Source organism: Pantherophis guttatus, chromosome 4 (assembly GCF_059756535.1).
Source record: "Pantherophis guttatus breed Tessera chromosome 4, ASM5975653v1, whole genome shotgun sequence".
Lineage (NCBI taxonomy): Eukaryota > Metazoa > Chordata > Lepidosauria > Squamata > Colubridae > Pantherophis > Pantherophis guttatus.
The window spans coordinates 144,806,440-144,830,519 of record NC_142066.1 but is presented as its reverse complement, the minus strand read 5'-3'; the positions used below and the strand labels follow the sequence as shown (position 1 = coordinate 144,830,519).

Sequence of the window (24,080 nt, the reverse complement as noted above, 5' to 3'; positions counted from 1 at the left end):
ATGTTTCAGTTACTTTTTATTAATTGATTGCATGTGTGAATATAAAGATTTTTTTAAAAAAATTCATAGGGAAATTATACGATGGCATTTATCCCCTGCAGAAACAGTTGCCTTCTGAAGGAGGGACATCATTTTAAGGAGTTGAGGCTCGAGGCATTTTTAGAATACCAGACTGAGGAAGGATGACAAAATTATAAAAAATAAAATGGCTTGACTTAATTGTTGTATTTGTTCATAGTTTATTCATTTACCTAGATATTTAATTATTTAGCAGATCTGTATCAACTTATCTAATTATTTTATGTTGTAATAAAAATACAGTGCCACTATTTATCCCATAGTAATGTTATGAAAAGAATAATAAAATGAGAATTGTTTTTTATAGGAGTTTTACCAACAACTTGAATACCTACAAACTCTTGTCTAACAAAAAACCAGAAGACCAACTGCCTAAGGTACAGTCCTTACATAAAGTCCTTGCCTTCGTTGTGTTATTTCTCATTTCGGGTTCTTGCTAATTGTTTGCAATTACAGTATATTAGAAAAGGAAACAAATTAAGAGTTTAGAAAAAAAAATCCAACAAAACATTGTTTTGACAGACTAATTGCAGGGTTGGGGTATATCTTCTCATACTTAAGAAAGTCCACTGAATCAAAGTTAGGGTATTGTCGAAATTACTTAATTTGGTAGGTATCATGTAAATGCAATAATATCAGTGGTGGGCTGCTGCCGGTTTGGCTCGGTTCACCTGAACCGGTAGTTCCGACGATCAGCTGGCCCCGCCCACCTGCCCCTGCCCTATCCTGTCCTAGATTTCCTTCTTTCTGGCTCAGCTGATTTGCGTGGCACAGCTGATTTCCGCGCCTCTGCTATTATACTTACTGGGACTGCCTTAGAAGGTAAGCAGCTGAGCTTCAAATTGCTGTATCTTGAACGCTGCGCGCAAATGTATTAGGCACGTACTCACACAAAGCACACGCTCACAGAACCAATTGTTAAACTGGTTGCAGCCTACCACTGAATAATATGCATAATATCATAATGCAAATGACATTGATTACAGTGGAATTTGGTTTTCTGCTTCATTGTACTGAAATCTGGTAAAATGAAATTTCAAGAGTTCTTGTAATGGTAGAGGACAGAGGGAAAGTCTTTGCAGGACAGAAGAAAATGTTCCTATGAAGCCTCAGTGGTAAGATAAGAGGCCTGAGCCCCAGAAAGTAACTTAAGAGAATGTCCTAGACAAGCTCTTCTCTGTTTCCCATAAAGGAGAAGATAGGAAGCAGATTCAGATTTGCAAGGTTCAATTATCACAACTATTACAACAAAAATAACCCTGACTTACAGGGTGTTGGCTTCCTATCTCGCCTACCTTGTCGGGCTGAGAGAAATATTTTCTGTTATTATTATGCACCACCTAGACTTTGACAGAGATAGTGTTTAAGTATTGGAAATTAGGTAAATAAATAAAATATTGTAGAATTTTGTAGATTTATAAATTACTGTATAATTTAATTAAACCTGTAGACCAATTTTGAAAATAATTAAAGAGACTGCATTTAAAAATATTATCATGGGATTCTTTTTGAAAGTTTTTCAAAATTGAAAAATTGAAAAACCATAGCTATATTAAGAGATATCAATTTTACCTTAGTGTAAATGAATGTTCACATCTGTCAACCTGCAACCTTCTAAATAAGGTTAATGTTGAAGATTTATATGAAAATTATCCAATGTTGGACTGAAGTAAAATGTTATATGCCTTAAAAGCAGCATCCTGATTAATCCACTAAATTCATGGTTGTGTTGTTAAATAGCAATTTAAAATCAGATACTAGTCAGTTCAAAGTACATCTGGCTACAGCATACTAGTTTTGTTTACTGTCTAGGTAAGTAGATAATACTAGTAGATAGAGCTTGGTGTAAAATTGTTCTGTTCTCTTTAACAAGTTGGTATAACTTGTCATTTAAAAAAAAATAAAGTATCTTTACAAGCTTTTACTCTTGTTGTGTCTGGAGGCTTTTAAACCATATATTTAGAGATCACTTTAGATTTTTTAGAACTTTGTAGATTTGGCTGCTAACAGTTAGGAAACAAATCCTGCAGGAATTGGGTTTCCAATGGAAATAAGAATTGAGGTGTGCATAAAGCAATATTTCTGAATAAATATATTACAGCAGATAATGAGAAGGTGACTTTTTACATTGGATAAAAAGTCTCCAGAGCACAATGTGGGATTTTTCATTGGATATATTGCTAATAGTAAAAGATGGTTTACTGCTGGGCCAAAAAGCTTTATGGATGTGGACTGATTGACAGGTTGGTAGGCCGTGTTTAATGATTTGCTGTTTTATAAGTTAGCTATCGGCTGTTTTTCAGCACAATATAGTGATTGCATGTGAAAGGATGCAGCCACTTTTAGGAGGACAGGTGTGGTGCTTGCTTTTTGATATTTATTTATTTCATTTTAAGAAAATGTATTTCTTCCTTTGTTTGTGTATTAGCTACATTAAAATCAACACTGGCATTCAAACCAGTTCTGTTACATTATTTGCTTTTCTGGTTTTCTAAAATAAAGTTTTAAGTAGTTAGAGCCTTCTTGAAGCAGAAATGAATGCAGGGGTAATGGGATTATTATAACAACTCAGATTTTTTAAAAAATTCATGTTTTCTAAAATTGCTTTTTGATTGCTTACACACGGAATTGTTTTAAATGTCTGAATTCAAACATAAAAAACATCATTTAAAAAAAAAATCCCATTGTGCCTTGTGACTTCTACTTTATTTCAAAAACCTTGTCACTTTTTCTCCAGAGCAATTTCACAGTCGCTGTACTGAATGTGGGTGCTCCAGCAGCTGGGATGAATGCTGCTGTCCGTTCCGCAGTGAGACTTGGGATCACTGAAGGACACAAAATGTTAGCTGTTACTGATGGCTTTGAAGGCTTTTCTAGAGGGCAGGTCAGTATTTCCGAAGTTTGTCTGATGTCACAATTTGATGTGAAATAGTCTCAGCAGGAAGATACACCTGGCCAGCCTTACTTAGGCTCAGATGCCACATTAGAACTTTGATGGTAAACCCTCTTCCTCAGGCTATCCCAGAGCTGAAAGGTAGATGAAAACTCATAGTGATATAAGCAGCATCTTGCTGGTTTGGACCTTCTGGTCCATTTAGTCGATCAGTCTCTTCTGGCAGTGACCAATCAGTTGTTCAAGGAAGCCTACTAGTCTTCCAGCAAAAGATCTCTAGGGACAGTCACACTGCCACCAAGGCCAATAGCCACTGATTTCTATGAGTTCCATGAATTGGTCCAGCCATGGACCAATTGGGAAAAGTGGCAAAGGCATTTCCATATTGTTGTCAAGAAAATTGGATGGCTGTATCTACACAGTCATAAGAGGAGTCAAGGGGGCCTTCATCTTTACCTTTTAGATAGAAATCATAAGAGTTCCCATGATAGCAATAGCAATAGACTTATGTACCGCTTCATACTGCTTTACAGCTCTCTCTAAGCTGTTTACAGAGTCAGCCTATTGCCCCCAAAAATCTCTGTCCTATTTTACCAACCTCAGAAGGGTGGAAGGCTGAGTCAACCTTGAGCCACTCAGGATTGAACTCCTGGATAATTATCTAATAGTCCTTTGTAGAAGAGCGAGAGGTAGCATTATTCCTCATTGGACATAACTGATATATTAAGAGAATGTAACAACACTTTTTAGAGATGGAGATTTTATGGCCTTTATCACCTTTTCCACTCCAGATGTTCAGGATATTAATATGCATGGGTTAGGAAACTAAGGTCCAATGTACCATGGCATCATCATAGCTTCTCCTGAATGCCTGTTTCATTTTGGGAGTCTGAGTCCAATATCTGGAATACCTCAAATTGGGAAAAGCTGAAACATAAGAACAATGAGGTTGAAAGATATGAAATGTAAAGGGATGTATCCTATTTTCATTCAGCTTTTATATACAGTAACTCTCTTCTAATATTATGGTTTTCCTTGCTTTGAAAAAGCATTTGCTTCATGAATGCTTGATGAGAAATCTTTGGTATCAGATTTTGTATATTGTTCAGCTGCTGCATGAAGGGTGATTGCATTACATGGAGATAAGAATCCCAGCTGAGTAGCTACAGACAAAAGCCAATTCTATCACAGAATCTGTTGTCACATTGGGTTTTAGTACTTTCCACTGAGAAGGTGTTTATAACATGAAATGCATAGGGCGGATTGAGTCCTAAGACTTCTGATCTAGCAGATTCACAAAGCCTTAAAATATCTTCAGTTTAAAAGAAAGCCAATTGCCAATTCAGTCAGTTAACTATTATAATCGTTTAGATGTTTCATTATAACATTTCTCCATCCCTTTTATCACATTGTGATAATGGCTAGAAACTGCAGGATTTAATTTCAAAGTCCTTGAGATAGCAATAGCAATAGCACTTATATACTGCTTTATAGTGCTTTACAGCCCTCTCTAAGTGGTTTAAGGAGTCAGCATATTGCACCCAACAATTTGGCTCCTCATTTTACCAACCCCGGAAGGATGGAAGGCTGAATCAACCTTGAGCCTGGTGAGATTTGAACTGCCAAATTCCAAGCAGCCGTCAGTCAGCAGAAGTAGCCTGCAATACTGCACTCTAACCACTGCGCCACCGCGGCTTGTGTCTGGCCCAGTCTTCTTTTGGGCACAAATGGTGATTGATGATCAGGAAACCAAAAAGGTTCTAGTTACTTCATTCCAGCTAATCTGAAAAGCATTTCAGTTGGTACGATTTGTTCTTAATCAAACTACTTAAAATCACCCAAGAAAGTGGCAGAATCTCTCACAAGAGTGTCTGATTTATCTCCATTTTGCTCTGCTTTTCAGAATAAAGGCATATAAGCTTTTGTGCAATTGATCTGGACTTCTTAGCTTTTCCACTCGCTCCAATTTAATTAAAAGCTACTGTTTGGTTTAGAATCCCATAAACTAAGCGGCTTTACAATCTCCCCTCATGCTTTGCTTAAGCTGTCACCGAGTTAATGATTTTTTAGTTGGACAGAGGAGTTGGAAATTGCATATATAGTTGTTCCATGAACATATAAGAATTGTATTTGAGACAAATTATGGTAAATGCATCACAATGTATTAGCATTGTGCTTCGTGGTATCTTTGGCTCAAGTGACATAGCTTCCATGCTTAAATTGGATTTTTATCATCCATTGCAGAAACACATAGATCTCCAGTTATGTCAGCAATATAAACATAATTTAATCAGCACATCTTTTTTTGTGGTTCTGACTCATAGATTAAAGAAATCAAGTGGGGAGATGTTGGAGGTTGGACTGGCCAAGGAGGGTCAATTCTTGGCACCAAACGGTAATTGAACAGTATTATATATTATCTAACTAGAAATTAAAAAGGCAATAGCAGACATACCCTGAAATTACCATACAGTTGCATGGAACAGATTTTTAACCACTAGCTGATCAAAGGGAAATAGAAGTGTAAGCCTGGTGTTTGTTTGTTTGTTTGTTTGTTTGTTTGTTTGTTTTCTTTCTTTCTCTCTCTCTCTCTCTCTCTCTCTCTCTCTCTCTCTCTCCCTCCCTCCCTCCCTCCCTCCCTCTCTCTCTCTTCCTCCCTCCCTCTTTCTTTCCTTCCTTCCTTCCTTCCTTCCTTTCTCTTTTTTGTATCTGTCGATTTCAATCAATGACTGGCTAATTTACAATTTTAAAAAAATTACCACCGTTAAAACTATAAAAACATTTTAGGATCATTTTAAAACTATTTATATCCTTTGCAATGTGTAGTTGTGCCTCAATTAAGTGAGATGAAAAATGTATATTTAATTTTACCCTACATACATTCCTGATTGTCTTATTATTATTATTATTTTAAATGTATTGTAGTACACTCCCTGGAAAGTATCTGGAGAAGATTGCAGAACACATGCGTGCCCATAGCATCAATGCCCTCCTTGTCATTGGTGGCTTTGAGGTATATAATTTTGCTTTCCTCCCCTCTCTTCTAAATTCTTGCTGGCAATTTGGCATTATATTATAAACAGTATACTGTATTGTATATATTGTGTTACACATTGTGGCGTGATGTAGAAGCACTGATACAGAAGTGGAGAAATGGCCTTGAGTTTCATTGGTTGCCTCATATTACTGTAACATCAGTTTAAAAAATAATTTCCATTACGTTAACTAAATTTGTTCCATTTGACCTCACAGCATTAAGTCACCGATTAAACTTTATGCCTGCTCAGGAGTACACACTCAGTGTTTAAAAGTTAATACATAATTTTGGAAGCCCTGTTTTTAAAATGCTCTTTTGGGTGGTTAACAGAATCCATGACTGAATAGAAAAATGTAACTAATATACTGTACAAGTAACTAATGTATAGTACATAAATGCGCTAATAAGAAAAAAAAAGATTTACTTTTCTCTACTACTGCAATAATAGAAGTTGTATATTCTGCAACTGAACTTGCAGAATTGTTTAGTATTTATTCTTAACAGTTTTTTTTAAGTTGTTTGCTTTTTGCTTGCTTTTTGTTGTATATTATAACATATAGCACTCTTTATATATTGCTGAGGTCTTCATGGTGACTCTACTGCAGAGGGATGGTAAATATTAAGAGACAGGAAAAAGATTGAAAAAGGAGTCACTTCTCATAGGGCACAGCACTGTTTTCCTTTTACAAGGAACGCCTGCCTGAAGTGAAACCAAATTTTGAAAAAGTGCCAAAAAAACTGATTACCAGAGATAAAAGGCAGGATAACTTATACTCATGAGCCGTGATCCCTCTTTCAAATCACCTCTGATTCCCTGAAAGAGATCATTACCGTACCATCTGTCACTAGCATCTGTGAGTGCCCATAGAGAACCAGACTGGCTGCAAATCCCTATCTGTGTTGCATCATCTACTTCTTCAATTCAAGTTTTGTTTTTCTTTCCCTTTAATTTTACACAATTGCTGTATGTGCCCATCAGGCATACCTGGGACTATTGGAACTGTCTTCAGCCCGGGAGAAATATGAAGCGTTCTGTATTCCCATGGTTATGGTTCCTGCGACTGTATCCAACAATGTACCTGGTTCTGATTTCAGCATTGGTGCAGATACTGCTCTGAACACTATCACTGATGTAAGTTTCTCCTTCCTTCCTTCCTTCCTTCTGCCTGTGTGGCTCACTAACATAACCATCCCTGCATGCTACTCAACGCAGCTGGCACTGTAGATTCTCTTAGACCAGAACATTAAGATTGCATCATAAACCAGACCTACATTTACAGTACTTACGAGACCACCTGCTGCAACCAATTACCTCCCACCAAACAATACGCTCTCATAGAGTAGGCCTACTCATAGTACCATCATTAAAACAATGTCGTCTAGTAGTTCCAAGGGAGAGAGCCTTCTCTGTGGGGGCACGTACTCTTTGGAACAAAATACCCCCTGGAATACGAATAATCCCAGATCTTCGCACTTTCCAGGTCTTCGCCCTGAAGACCTTTCTGTTTCAACAAGCAGGGCTAGCATAAGCATCTAAATTCTATGCCAAGGTCTTAGCAGATACACTAAGTTGACTCAATTTATTATTTACTACATATATATATACATACATACACATACATACATACACACACACATATATGTTTTCTCAGGTTTTCGCGGGTGTTTGTATGTAGGTCTTTGGTTATTCGGGTCTTCTCCCACGTAAAATTGGAAGTGTCTTGGCGACGTTTCGACCAAGTCTCATTCGTCATCTTCAGGCTGGTGTTCTCGGCTTCGAGAATTTGCTCCTGGAAGCACGAAGCCGAGAACACCAGCCTGAAGATGACGAATGAGACTTCGTCGAAACGTCGCCAAGACACTTCCAATTTTACGTGGGAGAAGACCCGAATAACCAAAGACCTACATATACATATATATACATATATATACATATACACACACACACACACACACACACACACACACACACACACACACACACACACACACACACACACACATATATATATATATATATATATATATATATATATATATATATATATATATATATATATATAATGTATATGAAATCTTATTCTGTTCACCGCCTGAGTCCTTCGGGAGAAGGGCGGTATAGAAATTCAATAAATAAATAAATTAATAATAATAATAATAATAATAATAATAATAATAATAATAATAATAATAATTTAAAACCACATGCATGCAACACATATCCATACATCCATACATAAGCATGTACACATCTGTGACCAGAGGTGGTTTCAGCAAGTTCTGACCAGTTCTGGAGAACCGGTAGCAGAAATTGTGAGTAGTTCGGAGAACCGGTAAATACCACTTCTGAGTGGCCCCACCCCCATCTATTCTCTGCCTCCGGAGTCCCAGATGATCAGGAGGAAATGGGGATTTTGCAGTAACCTTCCCCTGCCATGGTCACCAAGCCACGCCGACCAAGCCATGCCATGCCCACCAAGCCACACCCACAGAACCGGTAGTAAAAAATTTTGAAACCCACCAGTGCTATGTGCGCACGCTCACACGGGCAGTTTGACCAGATTCAGTAAATGTGAAAATTAACAGTTTTTCATAAGAAATGCACGTGTTTGATCCAATTTTTGATTTCAGTGAATCTATCTCTGTTATTAAAACAACGTAAAAATACGCATCTTAAAAAAAGATAACCTACAAAAACATAACTTAGCTAGGCTTAGGGCAGAATTAGAACTCATGGTTTCCTAGTGATTGATCCAAGGTGACCAAACTAACTTTCCTGCCTAAGGGGCAATTAAAACTCAACAGTCTGCCAGTTTCCAGTTTTGTGCCTTTACCATTAGACCAAATTGGCTGTCCAGTGTCTTCTATTTTCTCTTCCCTCTGGCCTCTCCTTCCTGGATCAAAACAGATACATTTGTTCACATCTGTTTTTCGGTCTTGCCCCAGATCTCCTGAAAGCAGCTGTTACGCACCAAGCAATTCTTTGCATGGAATATTTTGGGCATGATTTAGCAAGGACATTTGGAGACAAATGTTCTAGAAGATAATAATTCCATTTGACATTTAAGCCTCAGGTCACAGATTCTGTTGATCCTTCTCTTTTTTAGAGGCAGTGCATTTTACACGATGTGCAATTATTATTTTTTTTTTAAAGAATCTCATGACGTTTGAAAGATCGGTTGTGATTTAAGCTTTTTTAGGCTGTAGCTGACAAGGACAAACAAGAACTCAGAGAAGTATTTTTCATTGCCCGAAGCAAAACACCTAACAGCTATTTAAATAATCAGTTGCCAGGGTATTTACAGGGAGAGGAATAAAAAAAAAAGGTAAGATGGGTCAAAAATATGAAAAAGGTGGCCACAACCACACAATTAAGGTCAAACCCCTTTTAGGGGCATGGCTTAAAATATTACTGTGACTGCCATCTTGATTTTTTTTTTACCCACCCTGGTTAATTATAGTAAATAATTGTGGAGAACTTTGATTCCAGTTCTGGTACAAAAGATTCTACACTGCCATTTTCATGAAAGCCAAAAATGAATATTTCTTGCATGCTTCTTACTGTCCTTCTCTTTCTTACCAATTTTCTTGTCTGTCTTAACTGATCATTATTACACTTGTGGATTTTCCTTTAATTCTACTGACTGGATTATAGCTAGATGATAGTTCTCTGTTCTTTTCTACCAAAATAATTGCTTCATCAAAATCACAAATCACATTCAGTGCTAAGGAAGCATCATTACCGATTTTGTTTCTCTGCTTGTTTTGCTTGCTGCTTGAATTTGTTGTCCAAGCAATATCTAAGCAATCTTTCGATTGATCTTTTGTTGTTATTGGCAAGGTGTGGGAATGGATTCACATTTGAATACATGTTTTGCTTGCGTCATATGTGAATTTGTATATGTTGTGTAATGAAAAATCTCAGTCCTGCAAAACGAAGAGCTGGTGTGGAAAAGAAATAAGAAAAGCATAGGAGTGACTTTCTCCCCAAATTCCACTGCAACATTTCCAGGTTTAATATTATCATTATTTTATTCTGCTCTTTTTTTATATATAACTCAAGACAATACATATGGGCTGCTGGGGGTTCGCAGAGGTTCAGAAGACTCTCTAGCTAAGATTCTGTGCAGTTCGGAGAACCGCAAATCCCACTCCTGGCTAGCCCCTCCCACCCCTCCCTCCCCTCCCAGGAGTCCCCACATGGCCCGTTTTGGATGCAGGTAAGTGCAGGGTGTGCACAGAGGCTCAGGGAGGGTGAAAAACAGGCCTACCGGAAGTTTGGGACCATTTCCGGCCTCCGGGGCCTGTGGAGGCCATTTCGCCCTTCCAGAGGCTCAAGGAAAGTTTCCGGAGCCAGGGGAGGGGAAAAACGCCTCCCTCCCCACCGTGGTGCAGGAGTCCAACTAGGTCACGCCCACCTTGGCCACACTCACCCAGCAACCAGGCAGAGAACCCCTTGCTAAAATTTATGAAGCCCACCCTTGCACATATGCCTAATATCTCTGCTTCCTATTTCACCCACATCAACAAACCTATGAGGTGGTATGGAGAGAGAATGATGACACAAAGTCACTCACTCAGCTTTCTTATTCAAGCCATTTTAGAGTCTTCCAAAGGGTGTTCATTATGTTGTTTTTTTTTCTAAATTGAGAAAAATCCATAGTATTTTAGGAAATTGCTGTAAAATGTTATATGTAGGGTGTTATATGGCTCATTGGTAATAAAAAATGATAATGTAGGGCTTCTACGCATTTATTTTTATCCCACCTTTATTGTTTTTGTAAATTTAAATTGTAAATTGTAAATTTAAGGCAGCAAATGTACCTAAGACTCTTTCCTTTTCCTATTTTCCCACAATAACAACCCTGTGAGAGGGTTGGGCTGTGGGAGAATGACTGGCCTAAAGTCATCCAGCTGGCTTTTTTGTCTAAGGTGGGACTAGAACTCACGATCTCCTAGTAATTGATCCTAAATCATCCAGCAGGCTTTAAGACATAAGGCAGGACTTGTTCTGACCCAGCCTTAGCAGAACCAATAAAGAGACTCCTTGTTCCGAAAACCCCCTCTTTTTTTTACTACTGTGAATTAATGGCATTCACACACCGAAAAGTCCAGGCAATAATCCTTCAAAGGATTAACTTCAGTAACAGACCTTATCAATTCCTTGAGATAATTGTCAGCCGCAGGGCTGTAAATTACGTTCTGGCAAGCAGTCTCTGAGGCACGAATCATGATGAGCAAATCTTCCAAAAGAAATCTGAACGGTTGTCTCCTGCAACCACCCCTCCCTTTTCCTTCTATTTATTCCCCAACCAGGGAGGGGCCATTCAGTGTCCACGTGTGCCTTTCTTCCTGAGTTGGCTCCTTGTCCTCAGTTCTTCTCTCCTAACAGCTCTATGCATGCGCACATCTGGAACAGGCCCCAACCGTTCTTCCTCCCCACTTATTTCCGCCTCTGAAGGCAGCTGGGAAATGTCAGACGGCCCTGGCTCTATCTCTGCTTCTGACGCAGAGCATCCATCAGTCTTCCCCAGACTCCAAGACTGGCCCAAGTTTCCCCCCAACCTCCTCATCATCCAAGTCTGCCACCAGCTCCGTTGGAGGCTGATGGGCCACAACGGGATTAGAACTCACAGTCTCGTGGTTTAGCCTGGTGCTTTAACCACTAAACCAAACTAGATATATGAGACTGTAAAAACTTAGATCTAAGAGGAATTTTATGGGCAGATTAGTTCTTTGTTCACTTTTGTATAATAATTTTCTATGAGTATGCTTGTTTATCTTAACATGAAGCCATTTGCTTCGGTTGTGTCTCCCAACTTCAACAGTCAATCATCAACAAACTTTTGAGAAGTTTATAAGCATCCAAACCTATAGCCACTAACATTTTGGGAAGTAAAAGTCCCATACATTTAACATGAGAACTCCTCAATGTCTTTAATCTTCTGTATCTACGCCAATGGTTTACCCTAATTTTAAATTGTGAGGATTTTCCCCCATCCCCCATATCTTCCAAATTGAGACAATTTTTTAAAAAAATTACTTCCCCATTTTGGTAAACTTCATCAAAAGTTTCTGAAGAAGGATTTTTTCAAAAGATTTTGGAAATCCAAGTATGTAAAATGTATTGGATTAAATCTATATTCTTTTTGGTTCCCCCAATATTGGTGACAATGCATGGGAATATAAATAATTTTCCATAAAATTACAGCAATAAATGTATAGATCTTTTCCTCCTACCTTTGCTTTATTCTCAATGGTGTTTAATGGTGGCATTGTGCTCTAAGAATTGTATTTTGTATAATTTGTAGTAGATTGTCCAATTATTCTTTTTTTTGTGTGTGTGTGTGGGTTAAAATAGTACCTGATTATCTTGAGAATTATATGAGAATCCTTTTTGACTGCCCGTTAACAATCTCCTGCTAATAGCTTGCAAGTATGTTCAAAGGACAAGTTCTTGGAGGTAGGGCTGTTTGTGTGTGTGTGTGTGTGTGTTTGTGTTTATGTGTTGAAGATTAAGTGTTAGAGCTACCACACATGCTCTCTGACCATGGTGGTTTTCTTGCAGCCCTTTCATTACCCAAACTAGATAACCCCATCAATGTTAGTGATACCATATATGGGCTGAAAAACTTCAGATGAGAATTAGACAGCAGCAAAGAGATACAGATAACGCAGCCGAGATAACACAGCCTGAAAATACCCACGTGTGTCCTTTAAAGGAATTGTAAGGCTATTTCACCCACTGTAAGAGAGGACTCAGAAAGAGACAGTGGATATTCTGAACTCTGCTGCTTAAAAGAAGAACTTGTGTTAATTATGTGAGAACAGGCCTGCCATGAATGGGTGTGAAAGCTGCGCACCACACAAAGGTGTCATGACAGGGGGTGTCCAATTAACTTTTAAGAATTCTCCATTCTGAAGATCAGCCACGCGTGCTTCTTTATATCAGATTTCACTTTTTTTCTGAAATGAGCTATTTAGGTAAGTCCTTGCTTAAAATGATAATTGGAACCGGGACTCTGTTGCTAAGAGATATGGTTATAAGTTATGATGTCCTTTGACCACCTTGACTTACGATGGCAATTCCAGCTGTCCCAGTTGCCAATTGACTTTGCTTACTGGAAGTCAGCAGTGAGGTTTGCAAATTGTGATCATGTGACCACAGGATGCTGCCATATCATGATTGTGAACCAGTTTGCCAAGTGCCCAAATCATGATCACATAACCATGAGGACACAGTGATGGCTGCAACTGTAAGTCCCCCTTGTTCATCACCATCCTAATTGTCTCAAAGGTGCTTTTTTCAAGAGGTAACTGGACTTTCTAGTTTTTCTGTGAAGATGTGTTTCGCTTTTCATCCAAGAAGCTTCTTCAACTCTGGCTGGATGGTGGGGAATAGAAGGATTTATAGTCCTTGCAGACAGCTGGTCATTTTCATTCTTTTAGAAAGTCATTGAAGTCACTTGGAAGTTTATCTATGTCCTCATGTGCTATCTGAGTAGCACAAATGGGAATGGAGCCTTCCATTCCCTACCATCCACCCAGAGCTGAAGAAGCTTCTTGGATGAGAAGCAAAACGACTTCAAAGCAAAATCAGAAAGTCCAGTTGCCTCTTGAAAAAACACCTTTGGAACAATAATGATCTGGATAACTGAGAATCTCCATAGACATAATTCCCACCAGCTTTCATCAGCAGTCATTCTCCTGAGAGTTTCAATTCAGCTACACTTGGATGGAGAAAGTCATCCTACCTCTACCATGCCAACAGATAGCAGGGCAATTAGGACATTTTGGTGGCTGATCTTACATTGAAAGGGAGGAAGCTTGTTAGATTGTAAAAGGTATCATGTGATTAATTCAAGTGTGAATAAATTCTAAAGGAATGCAAATGACCAACTGTCTGCAAGGAGTATAAATCCTTCCATTCCCCACCATCCAATCAGAGCTGAAGAAGCTTCTTGGATGAGAAGCAAAAGGTCTTCAAAGAAAAACCAGAAAGGCAAGTTGTCACCTTTGGGATAACAATTACCTGGATGATTGAGAATCTCCATAGACACCATCCAAATTTTAAATAGTAGTTGAACCAGTGGACTTTAAATGAGGACTACTTGTGGATCAATGCAGAGAAACATACATATTGTGCAATCTAAAACTATCAGCCTCGCTAACATTGTCAGGTGTCCATAATGTGACAGTTCCTGAAGTCCAGCCTAACAAACATGAGCTGCACTGAGTTTTCTTCTTCTTTTGCCTGGGGTGGCTAGAATTTTTTTCCACAAAGACACCTTGAATTTCAATAAGTAACCCTGCATAATGAGCAATTGCCTGCCATTGGAAAAAGAATATATTCAGGAAGATGGCTATGCTGCTCCTTTCTCTTTATGCTCTCTGAATGCAGATGATTTTCAAACATAAAAAAGCTGAGCTCTTTTCTTCAATGCACCTACCTACCCAGGCTATGCTCTGAGAGCCCTTGCTTATAGCTGCCATGACTGATGAATGAATGGGAGATAGTCACTGGCTCTCTGCAAGAAGCTAAATATATCAACTAATGCTTCTAATGTACAAGGGAACAGCAAAGGGTTTTGAGTAAAGGGTTTTGAGCGGAGTGAAAGAAATAAAACAATAACCTACACAATCTTGAAAAATGTCATTTTAATCAGTGGTGAAATCTGAACTGATTTGCCACCTGTTCGCTGGCTGTGTATGCACAGTAATGCACAGTATGTGCCAAAAAGAGGCTTGGGAAGGTAAGAAGAACAGCAGCGGAGGGAGAATCAGCTGTGGCGCGCGAGTTTAGGAACCTTTTTTAAAAACTTTTTTTAGAGAACTGGTAGTAAAAAATGCTTTAAAAAGGTAAAAAAAAAAAAGAGGTTCCAACGACCACAGCTGTGGTGCACGATCGTCAGAACCTTTTTTAAAAACTTTTTAAAAGCATTTTTAACTACCAGTTAAACCCCTGACAGAAACCCAAAGAGTAAGCATTAGTGACAAATGTATTATTGCACAATAGTGCTATTCTTTTGCTTTCCCAAGTGACTTTGATACGAAAAACTACCCTCTCATTGCCTAACCAGAAGTGAAAGGGGAATGTTCTTATTAATGCTTATCTTTGGCATTGTTCTGCTTCCTCCCAAGCTCAAAATAAAATGATGGATCTCTTTCTGTCATCTTTCGCATCTATAAATATGAGTGGTGTAGGATAATATTGGTGATGACCATGAATGATTGGCTAGTTGAGCTGTTCCTGACTTCAAGCATCTTCTCTGAATTATTGGCCTAATCCTAATTCAGTTTAGAAGAAAAGCAAGGTATAAATCAGTGAAGACAGTTCACTTCTTCCTGATGTTTAGAATGCAAAAATGCACTTTAATCACCAGAGCTCTGTCCTCTCTTACTTTAATCTCTCACTTGCTGGTATCAACTTTCTACTAACTCCTTCTGATCTTCTGTGCCAATGCAAATCCAGCACCCTGTATTTCAGTTGCTGCAAGGACAACCAACAAAGTCAACCAGCCACATTCTTTAAATCAGTAGTACTAAGGGATTTGCAGCCCTGGCTGGCCAAATTTTTCATTGCCACACACAAGGAGTCACCAGTAGAACACCTTATAACTATCCAGATTTAGCCATACTATGTTACTTATCTATACTTATCATAGTATGTATATTTAATATATATATATAGTATATAGTATGTATATAGTATATGATAAGATATACTTACCATAGTATGTTACTTATCTAAAGGGACATGGTGGCTCAGTGGCTAAGACCCTGAGCTTGTCAATCAAAAGGTCAGCAGTTCAGTGGTTTGAATCCCTAGTGCCGCATAACGGGGTGAGCTCCTGTTAACTTGTCCCAGCTTCTGCCAACCTAGCAGTTTGAAAACATGTAAAAATGCAAGTAGAAAAATAGGGACCACCTTTGGTGGGAAGGTAACAGTGTTCCGTGCACCTTTAGCGTTCAGTCATGCTGGCCCCATGACCACGGAGATGTCTTTGGACAGCGCTGGCTCTTCAGCTTAGAAACGGAGATGAGCACCACCCCCTAGAGACAGGAACGACTAGCACATATGTGCGAGGGGAATCTTTACCTTTACCTTTTATGTTACTTATCATGCCTTGTCCTACTGCTTCAGGCGTTTGAAAGCTGCATGATACTAGCTGAAGCCCGGAGCCGCTATGAGGAATTTTGCATCCCAATTTGTATTTTGCCTGCAACTATTAGCAATAACATCCCAGGCACTGACTTAAGTGTTGGTGCTGACACGTCCTTGAATGCCATTGTTGAGGTAAGAGAGCAAGTATTTTGGCACAGATCTGGGACAGCAAGCCAGATGCTTATACGGAGGGCATATATTCAAAATCATTTTATGCTTTGTGGTATGGAGGTAAGATCCCAAGATTCCCCAATGTTGGCTTTTCCAGAAAGATTAGCCTGCAGAATCCATTGCCGATGTGCTATGTGCATAGGGTGGGGCTTAGAACAATATTTCTCAAACTTGGCAGTTTTAAGATGCATGGACTTCAATCCTAGGAGATGTTTTAAAATATGTAGGTTTTAACTTCCAGATTTCAACTTCAACTATTCTTTACATGTATAGCAATAGCACTTAGACTTCTTATACTTATACTGCTTAACAGTGCTTTACAGTCCTCTCTAAGCCGTTTACAGAGTCAGCATATTGTCCCCAATAATTTGGGTCCTCATTTTACCCACCTCAGAAGGATGGAAGGCTGAGTCAACCTTGAGCCTGGTGAGATTTGAACTGCCAAATTGCAGGCAGCCGGCAGTCAGCAAAGGTAGTCTGCAGTACTGCACTCTAACCACTGTGCCACTGTGGCTCATTAAGATATATGGACTTCAAGTGCCAAAAGGTGCATTAGGTGTGGATTGGTGGCTGGGGAATTCTGGAAGTTAAAGTTCACACATCTTAATGTTGCCCAGTTTGAGAAAGTCTGGCTTAGAAGATGCATGTAACCTGAAGCAGACAACATGTGTAAAGGACGTGCAAGGATGTGCACATCCTTTTAGTTCTCCATTGTCACAGAGATGCTTAAGAACACGGCTTTGGAATGAAAAATGCCGGCGTGAGCATGTTCACAGAAGGTCCCTTCCTGATCTGTTGGAGCTTTTCAACCCCCAGTAGGCCAACCATGGATAAATCCAAGAAAAGAAAAGTTTCAGAAGAAAACAGAACATTTAATTCAACTACATATGCTAGTTTTGTGGCCGCTCAAGAAATAGTTAGGCACGGGAAGGGTTTTGTGGCTCCCGGTGTTTTCTTTTCTGTGGGAAATGGGTCCAAATGGCTCTTTGAGTGTTTAAGGTTGCAGACCCCTGGCCTAGTTGAATGGAATCTGCTAAAATGAAAGATGCTAAGTTGGCTTTCAATTGCTCAACTGGGTGCCTGGCTGATTTCCTTGAGCAGCTTTTTCTCCCAGCATTCAAAAGTGTTCTAGACCTTCTTGATTGAACTCTACTTAGGTTGCAGAAATGGAGTTTAGCTTCATAACACCTGGATAATTATTCCAAAACTTCCCAGGATGAACAGACATTCTCTCCCAGACTTCACTTCTAAAGATTTAGATCTTGACCCCAGAGTGCAGCAATTTCCAAGGATGAAATGCAGGACTCCCACATCAGGCTATTAATTCTTCCCTAAACATTGTCCAGAAGCACGGCATATTTTTATTTTGTTTGTTCAGGATGCCTTTTGGAAGTTGAAGTTGAGCCAGAATTGCTGCCGTTTCATCCCCTTTTGAATATTTCAGTGGCTTGTTTGTTTCTGTTTTACAGAGTGTGATTAATCACCCTGTGTTAGAGGACAAGATTTTTGTCTAGCTATCTTAGAAAAACAAATCAGAGTGTGGTCATTTAGTTGGTTTCTTTTACTTAAAAAAAAAAAGCAATTTTTTACCGAGAAATTCATTGTGGTTTTTTTTTTTTTAAATCTAGTTGGACTGTAAAAGGCCAGGAAACGAAAGTTAAGCACTTTTTTAAATAAATATCTGCTGTTTATGTTTTGATAACACGTGCAGAAGTGGAATTGTGGCTGGCCTAGATGACACTACAAAACACCTTTCAAAGACGGCAAGCATGCTTTTAGGTCAGTCGCTAACAGATCTTTCTTCAATAGACCTGTGACCGAATCAAACTATCGGCAAGTGGGACGAAACGACGCGTTTTCATCATTGAGACCATGGGAGGCTACTGTGGCTACTTGGCTAACATGGGAGCTTTGGCTGCAGGTGCAGATGCTGCCTATATTTTTGAAGAAAAATTTGACATTCGGGAGCTACAGGTAGGCAATGCCTCCATCACCTTCTTATTCTACACTGGTGGGCTGAGTCCTACTTTCACGTACTACTCTACACAGGTAGTCCTCGACTTACGATCACAGTTGAGCCCAAAATTGATGTTGCTAACTGAGACAGTTGTTAAGCCAGTTTTGCCCCATTTTATGACCTTTCTTGCCAATTTGTTAAGTGAATCACGGCAGCTGTTAAGTTAGTAACACAGTTGTTAAGTGAATCTGACTTCCTCAATTGACTTCGCTTGTCAGAAGGTCGCAGTAGGTGACCTCGGGTCACTGCAACTGTCATAAATATGAGTCAGCTGCCAAGCATCTGAATTTTGACCATGAAGGATGCGGCAGTGATTGTAAGTGTGGAAAAACGTTCATAAGTTTTTTTTTTTTTTTTTATTGCAAAAGTTTTACAATTACATTTTCACCCCTTTTTTCACCCCCCCACCTCCCTCCCCAAACTTCCCGTCCTCCCTAACCCTCCCTAACCCTCCCCCCCCCAGACTTCCCTATTATGTACTCATAACTAATAACACTGATATATATACCTGAACCCATCCCTCCCCCTATATAATTTTCCCTCTTTGTCTCTTTATATTAAAATATTTCTAATACATTGTTTTCAAATAAAAGCTATTTGATACTTTCTAATTTGGTATTTGTTCTGAACATATTCTATCCACCTTTTCCATTCCCATTCATAAGTCTCTTGTGAACAATCTTTTAAATATGCTGAAATCTTCGCCATCTCTGCAAAACTGGCCATCTTCGAAGTCCATTCCTCGATAGTAGGCAAAGCTTCATTCTTCCAATATTTACCTATCAACAATCTTGCTGCTGTTATCATATACAATATTAATTTTGTTTCATCCTGTGTAAAACCCTTAACTATGCCCAATAAAAACAATTGTGGAGAAAATTGAATTTTTTTCTTCAAAACGTTCTGCATGACCCACCATATTTTTATCCAAAAAGCCTTAACTTTCCTACAGGTCCACCAAACATGATAATACGTAGCATCCAAACATTCACATCTCCAACATTTTGGCTGAACATTAGGGTACATACATGACAACTTTTTAGGATCTAAATGCCATCTATAAAACATTTTATAAAAATTTTCCCTCAGATTCTGCGACTGTGTAAATTTAACATTCTGAACCCAAATTTTTTCCCATGTTTCCAACATCACTGGTTCTTCAAAATTTTGTGCCCACTTAATCATGCAATCTTTAACTAATTCCGTTTCTGAATCCCTTTCTAGCAAAACATTATAAAGCCTTTTAATATGCATTAGACCTTTCTCTCTTATATGTCTAACCAATTCTTCCTCATGCAACATAATACCAGTTTTTTGGTCCTCTTTCCATCTCAATTGTAATTGATTATATTGTAACCAGGTTAAATTAATCCCTTCATCCAACAGTGTCTGCAATGTCTTCAACTGCCATCTGCCCGCATCTGTAAAAAGAACCTCTTTGTATAAAAACCCCCCGAGTGACATTATATTTGTATTCCACAAGGTATGACCAAGATCCAGCCATAGCGGTATTTTATAATCCCATTTGAGTCGGTGCTTCTTCCAAACTCTCATCAAAGAGTCTCTAAGTATATGACTTTTAAATACTTTATCAACTTTGTCATCATAAAATAGGTAAGCATGCCATCCAAATTCAAGATCAAAACTTTCTGCATTCAATATTCCAGCCTTTTTACCCCCAAACCAATCACTTGTTAAAGTTAAAGCTGCTGCATCATAATATAACTGTAGGTTTGGAAGTTTAAGGCCTCCTCTTTCTGGAACATCTTGCATAATTTTCAATTTCACTCTCGGCTTTTTCTCGTTCCAGACGAACTTATTAAGTCCAGTTTGCCAAACTTTCAGTTGTTTATCACTTTTAAGCACCGGAATCATTTGAAACAAAAACAGAAATCTTGGCAACATGTTCATCTTAACTGCTGCTATTCTTCCAAGTAAAGACAGTTGCAGCTTTTTCCAAGTCTCCATGTCTTTCTGAACCTCTCGCCACAACACCTCATAGTTATTTTGAAACAATTTCATATTTGATTCTGCAACCTGAACTCCAAGATATTTTACCTTAGGTACAATTTCAAAACCTGCCCTCCTTTCAAGCTCATGTTTACGATCTTGTGTCATATTTTTGACTATCATTTTAGTCTTTTTTGAATTCAGTCTAAAACCTGAAACTCTACCATAATCTTGTATAATGTCATTCATCAGGATTGTTGATTCCATTGGTTGTGATAGGGTAACCACCAGATCATCTGCAAATGCCTTTATTCTATAATCCTCTTGCCTTATCATTATACCTTTCAAAATTTTTGAGTCCCGTATTGTATTTAGCAAGACTTCCAATGTTAAAATAAATAAAAGTGGGGACAACGGACATCCCTGTCTTGTTCCTTTTTCAATTTTAAACTCTGTCGTCAAACTTCCATTAATAATAATCTGTGCTTTTTGCTCTTGATAAATTGCTGAGATCGCCTGTGTAAATTGGTCCCCAAAGCCCATCTTTTTTAAAGTCTTTAGTAGAAAATTCCAATCCACTCTATCAAAGGCCTTCTCCGCATCCAAAAAGACCAGCACTGCAGAAATCTGTTTATTCTTATCAAGATATTCCAATAAGTCTATTACTTGCCTTACATTGTCCTTCATGTATCTGCCCTCAATAAATCCCGCTTGGTCCTCATGAATCACCTTTTGGATTACTGGCATCAACCTGTTGGCTAATACCTTCGCATAAATTTTATAGTCTGTGTTCAAAAGAGATATTGGTCTGTAGTTCTCTGGTTTTTTAGGACCAACTTGTTCCTTTGGTATCAAAGATATATAAGCAGTTGTCCAGGATGGGGGTATTTTACCCCCTTGTTGAATATTGCAAAATAAATCTCTAAGTTGTCCCACCATTTCAGCTTGTAAAGTTTTGTAATACACTGCAGTCAAACCATCCGTGCCAGGAGCTTTAGCTGTTTTTAGCTGTTTAATTGCTACTATTATCTCCTCCTCTGTTATAAGATAATTCATTCTTTCCTTTTGTTGATCAGTAATTTTTGTAACTCTCTTATCCTTTAAATATTTTTCTATAAGTCCATTCTGCACCTCTTCTTTAGCATATAGTTTAGTATAATAATCCACAAAAGCTTCTTTAATTAATTTTTGTTGAAAAATTTCTTTCCCTCCAATATCGATACTGTCAATAGTCCGCATACTTTGTTTTTTCCTCAATGTGTAGGCCAACCATCTGCCCGGTTTATTAGCATTGCAAAATGTATTATGCTTCGCGTATTGTAAGCTTGTTGCAACTTGTTCCGCCATAAGCATTTGGAATTGGTCTTTCAAAAGTTTTATAGCACTTCGTATTCTTTCATCTGTTGGGTTTTTAATAAGTAACTGTTCTTTATTCTTTATTTCCATTTCCAACTCAGATCTTTTCTTTTGTTGGAACAGTCTATGTTTAGAATTCATGTAGATAAGTACCCCTCTCATATAAGCTTTACTTGCATCCCAAACAATTTCAACTGGGGTACCTTTATTCAAATTTATTTCAAAAAATTCTTTCAAATGCTTTTTAAGTTCTATTATATTTTTTTCATATCTAAACAAGTTCTCATTTAATCTCCAAGAACGTCTCTCAACCTTATCCATCTCGATTTCTATCCATACAGGACTATGATCAGTCAAAGTTCTTGGAAAAATCTTTGTTCTTTTTGTCTTAACAAGTAGATCATTTGACAACAAGATAAAATCAATCCTAGAAAAGGATCTATGTCTATCAGAAAAAAAAGTGTAATCCAATTCATTTGGATTATGTATTCTCCAAACATCTTTTAGTTCCATATCTTCTTTCATATCAAAAAAGGTCTGTGGTAATCTAATTCTAGACTTTGCCAAGCTCTTTTTATCTAATTTAGAATCAATTACTCCATTCCAATCTCCCATAATTAAAATAGATCTGTAGTCCCATTGCAATATTTTAGTATGTAACATCTTGTAAAAATATTCCTGTTGTTGGTTGGGAGCATAAATTCCAATCAAAAGAATTTGCCCATTTGCTGTAAACAATTCAATTGCTACAAATCTACCATCTTGATCTACTTCTATAACTTTTGCTGTTAATTTTTTATTTACATAAATAACCACACCATTCTTTTTCTGCGAAGTTGAAGATATATAATGTACTCCTAGTTTTGAGTTTATCAAATATTTTTGATCTTGAGTTGTAATATGCGTTTCTTGTAAACATATTATATCATTATTAAATTGTTTCAAATATGTAAATAATTTTTTCCTTTTCTGTGCTGAATTCAACCCATTGACATTCCAAGATAAACACTTAAAGGTCATTAGCCTCTTTCTGGAGCGCAGAGCAATATGCTTGAAGTTCATCCGAGAGCTTCGATCTCGCTCCTCCCATAGCGCCAATCTCTTGTGCAGTGCTCTTAACTGCCTTCTTGTCTTGTCTTTCCTGTTGTTGTTGTTGCTTTTGTTTAAGTAGCTTGGATTGAGCTCTAGTTATACGTTGATCTTTAACTTCAGTCAACTGAATCAAATCCAAAATTGGAGAAGAATCCAGCAATGGCTCACTCAGAATACCTCCTTCTGCACCTTGCACGTTTTCTAATTCCTGCTTAGACTGTTCTTTCAATTGCCTCTCTTCACTCTCCTTAATCTCCAAAACTGTAGATGTACGTGGAGATGGTGTTCTTTCCTTAAGAATAGTACTGTAAAAGTGTTGCGCCTTCTCCACGGTATTCAACCGATATCCTTCTCCCTTATATCTGAAAATTACCCCAGCTGGTGCATCCCACCGGAAGGGTATCTGTAAATTTTTCAATTCCTTAACAAGAAAATCAAATTCTTTTCTAGCTTTCAGCATTTTAGGAGGTAATTCTTTAAAAATTACAAGCCGTGAGCCCCCCACTTGTATAGAAGTGTGAAAAGATTTTTGCAGGATATCATTTCTAATTTCTCTCTCAGTAAAGTATATGACCACATCTCTGGGTAATTGTCTTTGCCTGGCCACCCAAGAGTTCACTCTGTAAATTTTATCTATTTTATGAAATACCAAATCAGGATTAACTTGTAAAATCTTAGCCAGGGCTTCAGAGCAAACTTGTCTCAAGTCCTGTCTTTCCTCCTCTCGAATTCCCCGAAGCCGTATGGCAAATTCCATCGCCCGGAATTGTATCATAACAATCTCATCTTCAATTCTCTGCATTTTATTGTCAACTTCATCAATTTTATAGTCATTATCTTTCATCCTAACATTAACTTCTGATTTAAATTCTTCAACTTTAAAATCAACTTTCCCAATAAAATCTGCCAGGCCAGACGCCACTTCTGATATTTTTTTGGTCACCATAATTTGATTCTGTTTCACCATGTCTTTAACTTCATTAATTTCCTGCAAAAATTCCTGATGTGATTTTTGAAGTTTATCATCTATCTCCTGATGTGATTTTTGAAGTTTATCATCTATCTCCTGTTGTGATTCTTGAAATTTATCATCCAAAGTTTTAGAAATAAATTCTTTTAAATCTGCCACATCAAATTCTTTTTTCTGAGTTTGTAACTGTTGAGCAGGGGGAAGTTGCGTTTGATGTTTATGTGTGGGGGATCCCCCCCCTGATGCCTTCCCTTCCTGCTTCTTTGAAGCCATCGTGCCACGTAAGCTAGTTTTTTTTAAGAGGGAAGTTCTTTTTCCTTTCCCTCTTCCACAGAAACTTCTAAAGAAGTC

At 38.1% G+C, this 24,080-nt stretch overlaps 1 protein-coding gene across 8 annotated transcripts in view; it reads left to right on the top strand.

Moving 5' to 3' along the window:
• PFKP (phosphofructokinase, platelet) overlaps positions 1-24,080 on the top strand; it is an 85,291-nt gene that overhangs the window by 46,869 nt on the left and 14,342 nt on the right. For 5 of the 8 annotated variants that reach the window (XR_015734117.1, XR_015734116.1, XM_060683779.2 and 2 more), the window contains exons 13-18: positions 386-455; positions 2,816-2,962; positions 5,296-5,366; positions 5,897-5,984; positions 6,988-7,140; positions 18,154-18,318. Coding sequence is in view for 6 of the 8 variants with exons in the window: in XM_060683779.2 (XP_060539762.2) it covers positions 386-455; positions 2,816-2,962; positions 5,296-5,366; positions 5,897-5,984; positions 6,988-7,140; positions 18,154-18,318 (694 nt within the window). In the remaining 2 variants the exon portion in view is untranslated. Of the gene's footprint in view, positions 1-385; positions 456-2,815; positions 2,963-5,295; positions 5,367-5,896; positions 5,985-6,987; positions 7,141-16,152; positions 16,306-18,153; positions 18,319-24,080 lie in introns of all 8 variants that reach the window. The other 3 variants (XM_087893033.1, XM_034402054.3, XM_087893034.1) reach the window with 1 other exon arrangement.